The sequence below is a fragment of the Theropithecus gelada genome, chromosome 4 (genome assembly GCF_003255815.1).
Source record: "Theropithecus gelada isolate Dixy chromosome 4, Tgel_1.0, whole genome shotgun sequence".
Taxonomy (NCBI): Eukaryota; Metazoa; Chordata; class Mammalia; order Primates; family Cercopithecidae; genus Theropithecus; species Theropithecus gelada.
Genome location: NC_037671.1, coordinates 148,077,880 through 148,095,139, shown reverse-complemented (window position 1 = coordinate 148,095,139; position 17,260 = coordinate 148,077,880). Strand labels below are relative to the sequence as shown.

Here is a 17,260-nt window from a genome sequence, read left to right as displayed (position 1 = left end):
GCCCGTAGTCCCAGCTACTGGGAGGGTGGAGGACGGGGAAAGGGGGGAACCGGGGGGGGGGGGGTTGCAGGGAGGGGAAAACCCCCCCCCCCCCCCCAACCCGGGGGAAAAACCCAAACCCCGTCTAAAAAAAAAAAAAAAAAAAAAAAAAGAAATAGCCCAGAAAATCATGACACCCATGACACCCATGATTTATTCTCACCATGGTCAGATGTATTGATTTTAAATTTTTATTCTTATTCTTTTCCTTCTTATTTTCTTGCCATCATTATTTTGCAAGTTAGGTGATGACCGTGGGCCAGGACAACAAGATGGTGAGGGACATAACAGTCTAGGAGGCAAAGGCATATCCAGTCAGTATGTGTGATATGTCACTGTCATGGAGTGGAGTCACCCGGATGTGCCTGGATGTGCTGTGGAGGAATTCCTTGCAGGAATAGATAAGGTGACTGAGTGAGGTGGTCACAACCTGAATGAAGAGAATGATAAACCTCAGACAAAGGAGGACAGCAGTGGGGCAGGAATTTCAGAAGCGCAGGAATTTTGACATGCAGGGGTAGGAACTTCATGGAAGTTCCACTGGGGAGCAGATAGTACATCCTGAGGTACATTTGTTGTGAGAAAAGAGCCAATATTTATGCCAGATTTTAAACAATTGCAATGTTTTAGTCACTGCTACACATGGGCAGGCTGTCGAAGGTACTTACCCAGGAAGATAACCCTGGCTTCTGTTGCTCTCTCCTAATACCTACTGTGGATTCAAACAGTGGGATCCAAACTTACAGTTTCAGCCTTCCCTGAGAAAATGATGATTACCTCACACTATCTGGGGTAAAATCCACTTAGTGTATGTTAAATTAGAAACTTTGGATTTGTAACTCATGCAGCAAAAAAGAGCTAAGCCAGTCAAACTCAACTGTGGCAAAGGCATCCAGAAATGAAAATGTTTATAAAGCTCTGTGAGGAGAAAGGAAGGGTTTCTACACCTAGAAATCCAGAATTAGAACTTGAGCACTCAAGACAGACTTCAGCCATGAAATTCAGGTTTAGAGATTCTAGATTTGTCTATAAACTTCAAGAGATCAGGAGCAGTGTCTTTCTGTAGCTGATTTCCCATAGAGAGCGAACATAGACAAACTTTAAGTGAGCTATCAGTCATTATCTGGAAATAACAGCTTATGCATGTTTATTTTCATTGGAAATGGAAGAGGGGAAAACAGATAAATGATGTTTGCTCATTTATACTTATAAACTGAATTCCATAAGACTATCATAAAGCCATATTTTTCATAAATTGATATTTACTATTTAAGAAATCTGTTCTTTTGACTTAAATTTTTCTTTGAAATTCTTTAAAAATTAAGCTTCATATAGTAATTAGTATAAACTGCAAATTCATACAAAGCTGTTTTATTATTGTTTCTTAAATTATTTCCTTGATTGAGCATATCAAATTTTTACCAGAAAAACTATCAAATAGTTGTTTAGGGTACTTTTAAAAAATGTTAGAAATGCTTATTAGTTAAAAATAGTCTAAGGGATATATGTCCTTCAACACATGTACATTAATGTCTTTAAAGATTACACACTCAAAATTAGGGGAACTGACTTTAAATCACCTGAATATATTTTCTTAAAAGTATTATTCACAGTTACATGAAAAAAATTGACATTTAAGTAAAAATCTCAGATGCCCTATCTTGGGTACAGAGGCTATGTAATAATAAACCTTAATTGAAAGTGAACTCAAGAAGATCATTTCATTGTAATTATTATTTTTTATGTGTAAGCTTTTCTTTCATAGAAGTATAGAGGCAATGAGAGCTTTAAAGTAGTAGGTAATATTTTATAAAACATTTATAATATATATTCTACATTTCAAGTATACTTTTGACATTATTATCAGGGGAAAAAATTCTATAAATTACTCTTGTCTTATAGGTTATTTTATTCATTTTTACATTTACAAATTTTGGTTTAAGAAAGAATTTGGGGGCAATGTAGAATGATAGTCTCTTAAAACATTTGTTTTTCACCCATCTAAATGACTCTTCATTAACACCCTTGTCAATTCATATATATTCAATAATATTTAGTCATTTTATATTGCCTAAATTATCAGGCTGTAGCATTTTTTATTCAACTGTCCTATGTCTACCTAAAACATTTTATTTGAGTATGCTTTATTTGTTGAGTTATTGCTATTCTTAACAAAATAAAATTTCAGCCAGCTTGTTATTTGTGGTTGAAGTCTGCAGTTCTTAATTTGATATGGAATAATGGTGTAGTCAACTAATCTCAGGGTTGCAGTATTGATTATTAAACGGATTATTAATATGGATGAAATATGTGATTCTGCTAGTCCATGGAATCAGTTGTTATATATAAATATAGCTTCAGGGTACTACATGTGGTACCTGGTGTCTTTATGTTCTTCATGCATAGTTATTTTTCAACTTGTCAAAATTTTAAAATACTAAGTTCTATTACAAAACACTTCATGATGAGACCTCCAGGCACTGAATCTTTAGAAAATACTATATTTTATTACACAATTATCTAAAAATTATAACTATGAAAACCAAATACTATTATAAATCACATTTTCGGAAAAAATTATATTTTGTATATTGTGGTATACTATCTGGAAGTGTGCTTTTAAGCAATATTTTTGACACCAGGGTATATATCATGGAAATGTTAACACCTCACTTTCTAAGGGGTAAATAAGAGCAGAGAGATTTAAAGGAATTGAATGCCATTTGAGTGTTTTCCTAAAATTGATCTGCTTGAGAGTATGCCCAGGTTTATAACTGTACTATTTTCACTTCAGATACAAATACATTTGTTGTTGGTTCTTCATGTCGTTTGACATTACTTGGAAGGAGACAAAAAAATTAAGTACCATTGCCCTAATAATATTGTGTGTGTGTCTGTGTGTGTGTGTGTGTTTATACAGATGTGCATAAGGCTTCTCAATATTTGTATCTTTAAAAGTAAAATATAAGGTTAGATTTGTTGATGAAGCCGGTCTCATTCTAACTGTAAAATACATTAATCCACAGATAGGTGAACTACTTTTAAAGCCCCATTCACTAGATGGCATTCTAAAAAAAATTCCACTTTTCAGGCTTAATAATAACTTATGAAGATTTGCAATATATTAACCTTTAGATTCTTAGATTCTTATAGTCTAAAGGTTAATATATTACAGGATATGAAATCACAGAATATGAAGGAAATTTTAAAATTTCAATATACACAATTTTTTTCCTTAGAGAATCATAATGTAGCTCTTGAGTAAAATTTGTATGAGAGAGGTGGAATGAAAATATGAATTCAAAAAGAGAAAGATAAAAAATTTCCAAATGTTAAGAAATAATTTTTTGATAAATATTTTAAGTTGATAATGACATCTAAAAATATTATAGTGTTTGGATTCCACTAACTCAGTTTTTAAAAGGGATATGGCAACTTTATTTTTAAATGTCAACATTTACAATAATCTATAAATTATATCACTTGTAATGCTTTAACTTATGATGAAAAATTTTAGAACTTGTGGAAAGGGATGCAGAGTTTTGCAAAATTTCTAAGAAATGTAAAAGGGAAAAAATTGAACATGATTGTAATAGAAAATAAACATTTTGCTTTCTGGGTAACTCCTAGGTTTGTGAGTGAGAGCAAAGCACAGAGGTCTAAGATTTCATGACGGCACAATGTATATCCTTAGCTAATCACTACAACAGAATACGGACATGTTTTATGCCTTCTGGGATTAAACTCAATCAACAAATGTATTTTTCAATTAATCTTTTTCAAGTGTTTTCTATGAGACAAGCAATGAGCTGGTAGAACAGAACATGTACTATGTGCTTACCACATTGCCAAAGACTAATGATGAAAATTTATTTAATAAAATAATAAATGACCATAATGGAGTTTTGACGTGGTATTGCTAGCATCAGGATCAATGCAACATGTTATTTTACAGCTTAAGTAATTGCAAAGGTGTAAAAGATCACCTTACTTAGTAAAATGTCCTGCAAATACCACAGTTAAAAGTTTAATGAATACATGATTAAACAAGACAGTAAATAAGATAGAATAGTTGGGGCATTGTATATTTGATAAAGATGAGGGTAAATCTTTATATGATTTTATCATTAATAAATTGAACTGAAAGAATATGAAAATATGAATAATAGCAATGATATCATAAATGGATATACTCTATTTTTTAGAAATATAAATTAATTTTAAATCCCTTAATTATTCATAAAGACCCAAAGTTAAAGTTAAAACCAGGGCCAGACTCAGTGACAGATAGAGATGCACACACACACACACACACACACACAAAAACACACACACACTCAGAGAGAAAGAAAAAGGGAGGGAAATAAAGAGAGAATGAAAATCCAAGTCTTAATGCAAAGTTAAAAAATATACGTTTTTTCAGCATAGGTATCTTAGTGTTTTTCTCTATTTATGTGCAAAATAAAATACTGGTTTATTACTGGTCTATTTTACTAATAAAATACTGGTACTAACACTTTTAAGTGCAACTTAACAGATACACCTATCTCTATCTCCTTTTTACAGTTTATTCTTAAACCTCCATCTATAATATATCTGTATATAAGAATAATCATTACAGCATTTATATCCTTTGGAATATGTAATTTTAGAGGAGAATAATAGGCTCCTAACAAGAAATTAGGTTTTGTCATGTCTTTTTCCTGACATGTAGCTTTAAAGTTAAGAAAGAATAATTGCAGTCATTCAGAGTTACGCACATTTAGTTTTTTGGACAGGAGAAACTGATCTTTAATTTTAGGAGCACGGTGGCCTTGTGGGCTATAGGTTTACTCTTGCCTTAGAGGAAAGCACCAGAAGCCAATCTACATTGTTTAATTTCCTTTGTTGCGAACTACTTGCTCTTTGAAATAAGAAATTGTCCTTAAGGATAAGCTGGACCCAATATAAAGGCTGATGTTCTATAAGATTGTACTTGATGTATGTCAATGGCAGAGGAAGAGATTCCTCACTTACAGCAAAACAAATTACATTTCCCCCTATAGTTGTATGTTTAAATTTCCCTAAAACTTTGCGAGTTGAAAAGAGCTGCCTGGTAAATTTTAACTCAGTTCTTTCATTGTGTATTTTTCTTACTTTATTACAATCCACAATAGCTCTTGCAGTCAGAGTGAATGAGAAAGAGCCAGAAAATTTAAGCATCATAAATATTCAAGACTTTAGGATTAGGCCATTCAGAAGGTTGTATCGCGTCATCGGGAGTAAGATGGATGGACATATGTGTGTGTCAGAGCTTTCATTGCATCCATCTTTGCTGGCAGCTTCAGTGGTTTACACCAGGCTGAACATTAAGTGTCTGGAAAATACGGTGCATGAAAAAAGGAAGGAGAATGGAAAGATGACTAAACTTGTTAAAATTCATAGCCTCAGAATATTGGTTACTAGGTAGGCCTTAGTAACATTGTTAAGTATACATTTATCTTTGGATGTCTCCTCTAAATAAATCTAGATCAAAACTCATCTCCATAACTGCACCATTGCATATCGCTCTCAGGCTGCAGGAGAAGCTTAAGAGCTTTATCTTCTGCCTATCTTTTCCAAGCATGGATCAGACTTGTGACGGGGATGGGAGAAGGACAAAGCCCAGAGAGAATAGGCAGTAGGTGTGGAGGTTGGCTCAAAATGAAAAAGGCTGAGGAGGGTGAGGTAAAAGGAGATTTAGGATCCAGTCACTTCTCCAGGTAGTTGCTAAGAAGTAAACTCTGAGCCCAATGACTCAGGCAAATGTAACACTTTGTGCTACTAAAAGAGCTCATCTCTGTCAAGGCACGCAAACTGATGAAACAAATAACGGTGGGTCAAACCAGAGCCTGAATTAACAGGCCAAGAAAAGCAAGAGATCAGGTTTTGGTGCCAACATCAGAAGATATTAAAAGAGTCTCTGAAGCAACTCAACTCAGGCCCAATCATTTTATGTAGTTCTTCTTGGAGCAAGAATAATTTCATTGGTGTTATATTTCTACCTGTACCTAAGATGAGTAATAGAGAAAAGGATGTGGGGGGGAAGCTGTTAGGTCTAATGTATTTCAGAATCTTCTCTGCAGTTCTGTGTTTCTTGTTTCAAATTCAAGAGAAACTAATGTGCTAGTTGAGTGCAGATGGCTTAAAGTTTTACCTATTTTATAGATTTTCATTTAGAAAGGGTCTGTTGAAAAATAAAACAACAACCAAAAAAAGCATAACGGAAGCCTTACCAATGATTCTCAACTCTGTGTGTCAGATTCAAGTGATGTCTTAATTAGAACTATTTTGCCCATGAGAGACCAAAATCCAATTCACACTTGCTTAATGAAAACAAAACAAACAAACAAACAAAAAAACTATTTTGGCCGGGCGCGGTGGCTCACGCCTGTAACCCCACTTTGGGAGGCCAAGGCGGGCGGATCACAAGGTCAGGAGATTGAAACCATCCTGGCTAACAAGGTGAAACCCCGTCTCTACTAAAAATAGAAAAAATTAGCCGGGCATGGTGGCGGGCGCCTGTAGTCCCAGCTACTGGGAGCCTGAGGCAGGAGAATGGCATGAAGCCGGGAGGCGGAGCTTGCCGTGAGCGGAGATCGTACCACTGCACTCCAGCCTGGGGGACAGAGCGAGAGGTGGCTTCCGAAATGACTTGATACGGTTTTGTTTTTTTTTTTTAATCACGTTATTAATAAATCCTCTTTCTTCACTTCTGGAACCTGCTTTCCTTCATCTGTTTCATTTGTTTCAGTCTCAGGCAGGCTTTTCTCTCCTAGTGGCTCCTATGGGGATCAGAAAGTTGAGGTCAAAATTATTTTACCTTAGCAACTCAGTAGAAGAGCCTGTTCTCTTCCCCAATGTCTCTACAAAAGCATTTGGTTCACTCCCATTAATCTGGATTCAGTAGCATATCCTTGTTGGAGCCAATCAGTTGGACAGAGAGATGAAATACGTACTTTGTCAAGGCCAATGAAATGGGCACCCGTCCTTGGAACCGAAGGGTGGGCTAGCATGGGGAAAAAAGTGGTTCCTAAAATTAAGAGGAATGTTATCAGGAATAATGGATTCTAGCAGGAAAGCCACAAATGTCTACATCATCTAATTTTTGTTTCTAATTCAGAATTCCAGGTTACTTCCCATCTCCGATTTACTAAATAAGAATCTCTAGGGCTCAAGCCTTAAATAGTTGAATTTTTAAAATCTCCACAATGTTATTCTAACTCATAATCAGGGTGAGAGCCATTGCAACCCAAAAGAGTAATTCTAAAAATATGGAATTTTATGCATCCTGAGGCCAGTGAGGGAAACAGTCGAGGATAAGTGAATAACTGCACAATATTTTTACACACAGTGACTAGTGTATGTATATATAAAGCTACTGTTCAAAATCCCAAAACATGAATGATAGGATGCAAACTAAGTTAATATATATATCACTGTCACATTGACCTGAGCCACTGGAATAACTATTGATAGTTGATGCTCATCATCTGAACATATCAAAATTTTAAACATGACTGAGATAAGCTTGAATGAATGCAACAAGGAGGTAATGGTATTTTTTCCCTTTGTGCTGTTAACTGGCTATGGTCAAGTCACTTCAGTGGCTCTCAGTTCTCACACCTGTAAAACAAAACTGCCGGATTTACTGATGTCCAGGTATTTTCTAGCTATGATGTTTGACAATTCTATGATTAAATTGTGATGCCATACATTGATAATTTTTTCAAGAGTTTCATCTGGACTAGAGCTTTGAAATTCAAAGCATGACCCATGGACCAGCAATGTTAGCATCATATGGAACCTATTTAGAATTGCAGTATCTAAGCTCTATCTAGACATAATGAATCAAAATCTGCCTTTTAAGAACCCCAATGACTCATATGCACATTAATATTTGAGAAACATTGATCAAGACAGTAGTTTCACTTTGGACTGTGGTTCTGAAATTACCTGGGAGTTTATTTAAATTGTAGATCTCTAAAAATTTCCTTGCCATGAGAGACAAGTTAATAACATCTGAGTTGTAGCTCAGGAATATGTTTTAAAATCTCCCCAGATAATTCTGATGTACAGACACATCGGTCTTACCTAGCACTTATCATCAAATATGAAACATGCTAACACAGCCAAAATCTTACTCAGATCTCCAAATCTGCAAACTTCACCATTGGTTATCTATAAAATGTATTATTTGCAATAATTTCTACCTGTCTGGTTTATGTACACATGGAAAATGATATATCATTTATAGATGGAGAAAATAAAATTCAAAGAGAAAAATGAATTAAAACAAATTTAATGGCAAAAGTGAGATTAGGTAGATATCATCTTAGTATATTTATTTTTGAAAATTTTTAAGGGTCATTAGTATACAGTGTTGAATCTATTATTTTTTCTTGATAAAGTTCAGCTTATCTTACCAAGTAATCAAACACGATAAAATAAAGATCCAAAATAATTTACATTTATGGGCTTCAACATCTGTGAAAGAAACTGTTCTTAATATCTTCCTATCACTGTATCTGGAGTGGTTGCCCATTTAGTCATACACACATTAGGTGCTTCAAGGGGGAAAGAATATTCCTTTTTATAGTCTTCATCAATGGTGAGTAGTACACTTTTCCCAGAAGTATTTGTTTACCAATCAAACATAAAAAGTATTAGAAAATCAAAGAATATATAGATACGTACAGATAATCTGGAATATTTATTTAAAATATTGATAATTCAGCAAAATAGCTGTGTTTGGCATTATTCAATTAGTCACTAAATAGATAATAAGATTTTCTTGTTCATCTCTTACAATTAATCTTTTGTGCCCTAATAACAATTGGCAGATTCTTACAAATAAAGATTCTATGTTTAAGTGAATAAATAATTTGATTTTTTTAATATTAAAATGGGAAATAATGTAAGAAGGCATTTTATTTTATCATTGCTTGTGAGGTTTCTAGAGCAAACATAATACCATAATACGATGCATTCTTTGAAATACACAACCCTTTTAATAATTTAATAAACAAAACTGTCATCTTAAAAGAATCAGGATGATTGCCTTGGTGACAGAGATTATCCTTTTAACTTCTCAAATCCGTCATTTGAAAATCTTCAATTGATAACATTTTGAATTTATTAACAGTTTGCCATATTAATAGAGAAAAAATTGCATGCTTTAAACTGGCCATGTAAGGTCTTAGGCAAAATTACAAACTATCTATCTACTCAACAGCAAACTCTGGTATGATTGTAAGTAGATCAAAACTATCATAAGCAAAATACATGTAATATAATAAAATAACTTAGAAATATGTCACTACAAAATCAACTCATTCATAGGAATCACTGACACAATCTATTTTCACCAATTTTGATTCCATTGGTTGTTGCTACTACCAGCCTTCTCATTTTGGATACCTGTGGCCTCTCTTCTCAGTTACATGTGGAAATTGAGCTCAGAGACTCTGGGGAAAATGCATTGGCCTGATGATTAGTAACATTGGCACTGTGGCAGACACAGACCTTATGTAAACATTTCGAAAACATTAAACAGCCTAATGAGGAAGAAGAAAAACCAATGAAGTGAATCTTCACTTGGAATTTGTTGAAGTTTTAGAGATTATACTCTTTGAGTAATTGTATGTTCCTATGGGACATTCAGCACATGTCATGGGAACAAGAAAGGTCTCCATTATACTTGAATACTCTTTACTTGGACTACCAAGAGGATCATTAAATCTATCCTTGTCCTCTCAAATGTCCAGCATAAATATACTTAGTAAAGGGCTAAATTTTATAATTTCTGCATATAGAATACCATAAATATAGAGACAAGTGTTATAAGGCAAAATAAAATGTAGATTATCACTGAAAAACCCTAATCAGTAATAAGGAATGCTAGAGAAATGTAATAATATTAAACCTGCAGAACAAAGGAAGAGAAATTTTGTGTCCCTTCCTTTAAGCTCAGTTAAGTAGTATTTTCCATTTTTAAATCTTGCTCCCGATTTTTTTCTGTTGAAATAGTTATATTTTATTAACGTTTTCTTATAGGCATAATATATTCACTTACAGTTTATCTAGTTTTTGTATGAGCATCTATAAGTAAATTTTGAAATAAAGCAATGTTAAAAACATGCTTAATGTCCTTAATTTAACTATAATTTAGCTTTTTAGTGCTCTAGAAAAAACAGTATGAAAAACATTTCTGAAATATAAAAAACTTTGAATTGTTGCAATTGTTTTTCTGTTTTCTCTTTTATTTTTGTATTTATTTTGAGACAGGGTCTTACTCTGTTGCCCAGGCTGAAATGCAGTGTCACCATCATGGCTCACTGCAGCCTCAACCTCCTGGGCTCAAGGGATCCTCCTATCTCAGCCTCCCAAGCAGCCAGACTACAGGTGTGTACCACCACACCCAGCTCATTTTTATTTTATTTATTTATTGTAGAGATGGGGTTTCACCCTGTTGCCCAGGTTGGTCTTCAATTCCTGGATTCAAGCAATCTGGCCACCTCAGCTTTCCAAAGTGCTGGGATTACAGGTGTGAGATACTGCACCTGGCCAATTATTGCAGTTTATAAATACCTTTGGCATATCTTATTTCCATAAGTAGTAAAATCTTGAAACTTTCCCATGTATTTCAAATAGAAATTTAAAATATTTAGAAATGAAATATTTTTTTCAAATTTTCAACTGTAATCATTTTAGTAGTTAAATGGTATTTTGAAAGTTATATCATAAAAACAAGTAAAATATGATCCATCACCACCTTCTAAAATATGCAAGAATTGATAACTCGTAATCATGGTTGAATATTTTTTCAAGTAGTATGCATTTCTCAAGTGTCTAGTATATTCTAGTCATCATGTTAGGCATTGAAAATTTAATGTGGAACAAAATAGACATAATTCTTGCCCTCATCAAATTTAGTTATTTAGTGAGAAAGAGAGACAAGTAATAATAATAGCTGGCATTCACATGATGCTTACTTGACACAAATGATGCTCTAAATGTTTTACATTTTAACTTACTTTAATCCCCATATAATCCTATCTGGTAGATACTACTGTTAATCTTATTTTATGGATGAGGAAATGAAGTTTACACAGCTAGTAAGTATGGAAATCAGATTTGAATAGAGTAGATTGACTCCAGTGTTAATTATCTTCAACATTAAGCTGTATTTTAATGGATGTCAGAGATGCAAATATTTTTGTATAGATCTTTTAATAGTTTTATCTATGTCTACATTTTCCTTTCAAAATGCATATTTTAATTATGTTGGTATATTATAGATTTAAAACATCTTTCAGATGATGATTATTAAAATAATTAAAATAATTCTTTACAGATCATTGGAATCCTGAAATAAAGAATAGTCTAAAAATAAGACTAGTTTTTATTTATTCTCAACAGCATAATAAATTATTATAACTCCTCCTCTGTTTGGCGTTGTACTTTGGAAAAACAGTCTATGTGAGGAAGATATATTTCATTGCTATCGCCGTTGAATGATAAACCATGAAAGTCAGAGTTTAAATTCTCTGAGTTCCTTAATGAAATAAAGTTATAAATGCATTTAAGCCTAGTATGATAATGTTTTCTTTGAATTTCAAAAGCTTTTAGTCTTGAAGTGAGAGATGAATAGTGATAAGAATCTAAGAGGAGATACTACCTTTTCCTCCACTTATCTTCACTCATACCTCCCTACCAGCTGCCAGAGAAGTGTTAGGGCAAAGTCAGGAGTAGTCAAAGAAGTAGAAATACACTTCCTGCATTCTTTGAAATTAATTTGCCCTTCTCTTAAATCCTTCAGTGCCACTGAAACCGTTACTGACACCGGCAACTTTGGTGGAGTACTACTAATTCTTTCTTATTAGGCAAAGCTGCCAGTGACTCAGTAGAACAAAGGGATTTCCCTTGGTCGCCTCCTAACACATTAAGATAATTGTAACTTCTTTTCCCACGTCTTTTTCCCTTCTCCCCTTCTCAAAATTCAAATAGAAACTCATATCTTTAAGAATTTATGGACAGACTCACAGGTGGATTAAGATACTTTGACCTTTGTGCTTTCTGAGATACAAAACATTTTTCAAGATTTGCCAGTTACAAATGTGGCTTATGATTCCAACTAGCATCTGGTGCTGAGACTTAATACCTTTTCAGAGACATTGGACATCCACCTAATTGCAAAGGACACATATGTGGAGGTGAATAATGACTGCCTTGCCTTTCTTCTAAGTCTCTTGTATCCAGGTTTGGTTCAGGTTTAAGTGAACTGGTCCTCAAAAAGTGTCATGATGTTTAAGTAAAGTTTTATGCTATTATCCATTATTTCATGTTATATTAAGTGGAGACATTCACCTATCTTTGCAAATTATTAAATAACCAGAAGCTAGTAACAACATAATATAGAAAACTTAATTTTATTTGAAGATTGTGAGACAATAAATTACCACCTTTAATGACTTGAATCTTTTAAATTTGATTTTCCAATTTATACAAATATAGCCTTAGCTGGAAAGAACAATTGAAGGTAACAAATCAGGCATTGCCTCCTTGTGAGAAAAATATCTTTCCAAAGTCTACGTTAGTAACATGTTACTGAATTGGACAGGAGTTTGAATGGTCATCATTTCCTGGCTAAAGTGTAAGGCGACAGAACTGGCACACCATGTGGAGGCTTTACTGGATTCTTCTGACATCAGATATCCACAGTCAGTGACACCAGTGATGGAATCCAGTCCCCAAAGAAAATGCAAAGTTGCAATAAAATATGCAGAGAAACATTTAATTTCCCCTTAAGTCTGAATCATCAGAAATAATTTTTTGTCTTCCTGAGCAAAGAAATGTAGGTGGATGTATGTCTTTACTAGTTCAGCTGTGTTTATCTATGCTTGCCTCTGTAGAAATATTAATATTTCAGCTAAAAAATAGTCAATAATGTACCTGTAAAACAAAAATCTGCCTATGTAAGTTTGTATACTTTGTTGTGAGCTGTAGAGACTTTACTGTGTGTGTATCTCTTTAAGAATGGGTGACCTCTGTTTACAAGAAAACTGCCTGCATCTGCCCAGAGCAGTGAGGTTGTCTTAGTTTGTTCTAAGGCTGAAGTGCAGAATAAGGAAAATAAAGAATGAGGCTTTACCTGTGAGATTGATCTAAGTTGCAGAACTAGGTAGCATCTACTGTACTTACCACAGAGTAAAAAATAACTGTTCTGAAATAAATTACCATTTTTTCAGTCTAATTTTCCTCTATTCATTTTTATTTTTACTTAAGTAAAGCTTATAATGAAGTGTATCCAACATGCAAGTATTTGCTTTTCACTTTAGAGTTACCTCCCTTTCATGTATTTGGAAAAGGGAGATAATATATTTGCCCCGGCCTTTCCCTTCACCTGAGTGGTGGTCTTGACCCTAGTCTTTTTGAGATTTGTCTTTTGTTGTTGTTGTTGTTCAGGATGGTCCCTAGCTCATTTCAATTACTGCTACTACCTAGCACTCATTCCCTTTGTCAGGATATGACTGAGTACACAAGAGCTAAGAGGAGCAAGGTAGCTCCTGCTAGTACTTCTTTCACCTGTTTTCTGATGTGCAAATTTACACCTACCATGCAGGAAACCCTACTATGATCAACAAGGACTGGCTTTGTAGTCCCCCAAACCACCACCACTCTGGTCCAGTCTTTTCTCCAAAATCTAAGTTAGACTGGGAGATTCGACAGGATTTTTCAGGCAAGGTGGCCTTTAGTACCGGATTCTGTGTAAGAGTCTAACTCACGTCTTATTCTCCCATGTGAGCTCCAGAATCCCTTCTTTATTCTTTTGAATGGTCAACTGATGTCTACGGAAGACACACGTATATACACACACATAGGCACACACCCCTACCTCTACAAAAAATATTATTCTAAATGACAATTTTAAGGCCTCCCCATTACGTGGTGACTGTAGCATTCCATGCATTTTTTCAATTTTAAAAATTTCATGCCATCTCTATATTCCAGTTAATACCTACTAGGAGTAAGGTATGATCTCCTAAACGCAAACTCCCTTAGTATATCCAAAGATCATTATAAATCTTTGATATTTTGCTTGCTTTATGGACCTGAATTAAACAAAGCACCAGTCTTCTTCATAGCATCTGATGGTTTGGAGAGGAGGGAGCAAGCAAAACAGTATTGACAGGAGAGAATATCAAGTTGGTTTTTGCAGTTCATTTGAAATCAATTTGTCTCTGTGGATGACCTAAAGTTATTTATAAAGGTCCTTTGCTCCCCCTGGGATTAGACCTGCATTAGACCTGTCTAGTAGTAATATAATAGGAGCCACATATGTAATTTAAAATTTTCTAGTAGTCACATTTGAAATAGTAAAAAGAAAAATATAAAATTAACTTTAATAATATATCTTATTTAATTCAATGTATCAGTCAGGGATTAAATAGAGAAGTAGAACCAATAGAATATCTTGGAGACAAGGAATTGGCTTACACAAATGTTGGTAACAGGCTACGCATTTTTTAACCCATATGACAGGAAGTCAGGAAGGGAGGATCACAGGCAAGTTGAGCCTAGAAGCTGTCAACCAAAGTTGTCATTCAGAGGCAGAATTTCTCCTTTTGCCCTGGTCAGTCTCAGGCCTGTTTTTAAGGCTTTCCAAAGAAATCAGAGAAGCCCATCCAAATTATACAAAATCTGCAAAATCATCTTACTTAAAGTCAACTAATTAGTGATTTTAATTGCATCTGCAATATACCTGCAAGCAACTCTAGGTTAGTGTTAAATAAAATAAGTTGGGATAATAGCCTAGCCAAATGGAGTGATTAATAAAACCATCACACCCAATATGACCAAAATATCATTTCAAAATGTAGTTCACATAGAAATTATTAATGAGATATTTTACTTATATTTTATTCTAAGTCTTCATAATCTAGTGTATATTTTACACTTATAGCACATCTCAATTTGGATTAACCATATATCATGTCCTTAATATGCACACATGTCTAATGGTTACTGCATTGGATAGTATAGGTCTGGACAGTGATAGTGATTACTCTGGTTATAATGTAAGTTTAGAGCAGTGGTTCTCAACTAGGGTTCATTTTGCCCTATAGGAGACATTTGGCAAAGTCTCCGGACATGTTTCATGGTCAAGACTGGGAGGTGGATATGGGGGCTACTGGCATCTAAAAGGTAGAGGCTAGGAATGCTGCTGAATATCCTAAAATGCACAAAATAGCCCCTCCCCCAAATAATGCTTCACCCAATTCAAAAAGTCAATAGTATTAAGGTAAGAAACCCTGCTGCAGAGTAAAGTTTGGAGACTAGAGAAGAAATAAACAAAATAGTGAGAGAGGCAGGAAGATGGACATTTTCTATATCGTTTGGAGATATTTCCTTGCATTTTGGAGAATTGTTTTCAGAGATAAGAATGAGTGCCTTACCTGTTCATATCTCCATCACCATATTCAAAGTCAGAGTTGAGATAAGAGTTGATTAGTGACCCTGTAAATAGTAAGATGACTGATTAATGAGGAAAATTAGGAAGAAAATCTTCACAATGGTGGTTACCTCCTTAACAGGTGAATGAAAGCTAGTGACTGTCTTTTCTGAAGATATTTAGGGTGTTTATATGGTTGATCTTAATTTAGTAGAGTTTTGGAAAAATTACAAAAATGCAAATGCAAATTTACAAATGGAAAATTTAAAATATGTACAGTAATTAAGACCATCTCAGACCATCTGTGGAATAAAGTTGTGATAAATAAATAAGTAAACCTCATTAGCATTTTTCTAAGAAAAAACATGATATTTAAAATTAAGTCACTTTTAAAAGGTAGTAATCATATTTGTAAACTCTAATCTCAAATTTACTTCTATCCAAATTAACTGCAAATTCAGAATTAACTCCATTTTCTTAGCCTTGGCAATGTATGTATACTGAAGCTAGCAGAATATTGAATGTATTTACTAAAACCTGATGTTTAAAAAAAACGTACGACTAACTTATTCTATGAAATGTGTCATATCTGCTTGCAGTAATTATTGGTTAAATGTAATGCCAAATGCTGATTATAAACATAGCTCAGAGTCAATACTTCTGAGATGTATTTCCTATTAGATAGTTGTTACAGTTCATTTCACAAATTCTTAATTTAATATGTAAAAACTAAATCTTCCTAAATCTAAATGACATTCTTATTAAGGAGTCTTAATTTGTATTGAGAGTAATTGAAATAAAACATAATTATAGTTTGTGACCAATTTTAGCACTGAAAATGGTGACAACATAGCTCTGTCTATTAAATGTTTAAGCTTTTCCAAATGACTCTAATTTTGAGATAACTCCATTTTTTCCCTTATTTCTATAAATAAGTGATTTGTTTAGCAATATGTTACAAAGACTCTTTTAGACTCCAATAAACTTGTTAGTGACTGTATAATAATTTAAACTTTGTGGTAGGTTTATAAAGTTTAGGTCATAGCTATGGCTTAGATTTTATACATTTTCAGAGTTTTAAAATTATAAATTCTATTTTTTCTTAGAAATCCACAAAGATAAGACTGAAAAACAAGAGAAACCTGAAAGGAAAATACAAACTAAAGGTAAATGTTTAATTTTATGGTTATTCTTCATTTAAAGATACATTTTTGTGTATTCATATGGGAGAAAGAAAAATTTTCATGTTTAGTGTTTTTTGTAACATTTTTGAAATTAAATAAGTACATTTACTCCTCAGTTAATTTCAGTTATAAATGTATAAATAACATAAACAATACTTTATAATTGGAATCAAAGTAACTTCAAAATATGTAACAATTTTTTAATTATTTACAATTACTAAGAGAGTAGCTCAAATATATATTGACTTACTGAGGAAATATATTTTTTTCTTTAAGAAGTTACTGTAACAAATCAGAGTTTATTTTTATCTTAACCTGAATTCCTTCTGTCATGCAATATCTTTACAATCTTTGGTGCAGAAATGCAGAGTCATTATATGACCTCATGGCAGAGGTCATATAATGCACAGCTTCAAGAGGTAGATGGACAGTGACAACATGATGGTGAATATCACTTTCAACTGAACTAAATCCGGTTACAGCAATCTTGCAGCAGAAGCATATTAAGAAAGGCCAGCATTGTCTTGCTCATCTTATAAGCATAACTTTTCTGTGGGTGACAGAG

At 33.7% G+C, this 17,260-nt stretch overlaps 1 protein-coding gene across 2 annotated transcripts in view; it reads left to right on the top strand.

Annotated features, from left to right (window-relative positions):
- Positions 1–17,260, top strand: part of TRDN (triadin) — a 129,965-nt gene that overhangs the window by 84,714 nt on the left and 27,991 nt on the right. For both annotated transcript variants that reach the window (XM_025382981.1, XM_025382982.1), the window contains exon 5: positions 16,618–16,677. In XM_025382981.1, the coding sequence (XP_025238766.1) occupies positions 16,618–16,677 (60 nt within the window). The remainder of the gene's footprint in view (positions 1–16,617; positions 16,678–17,260) is intronic.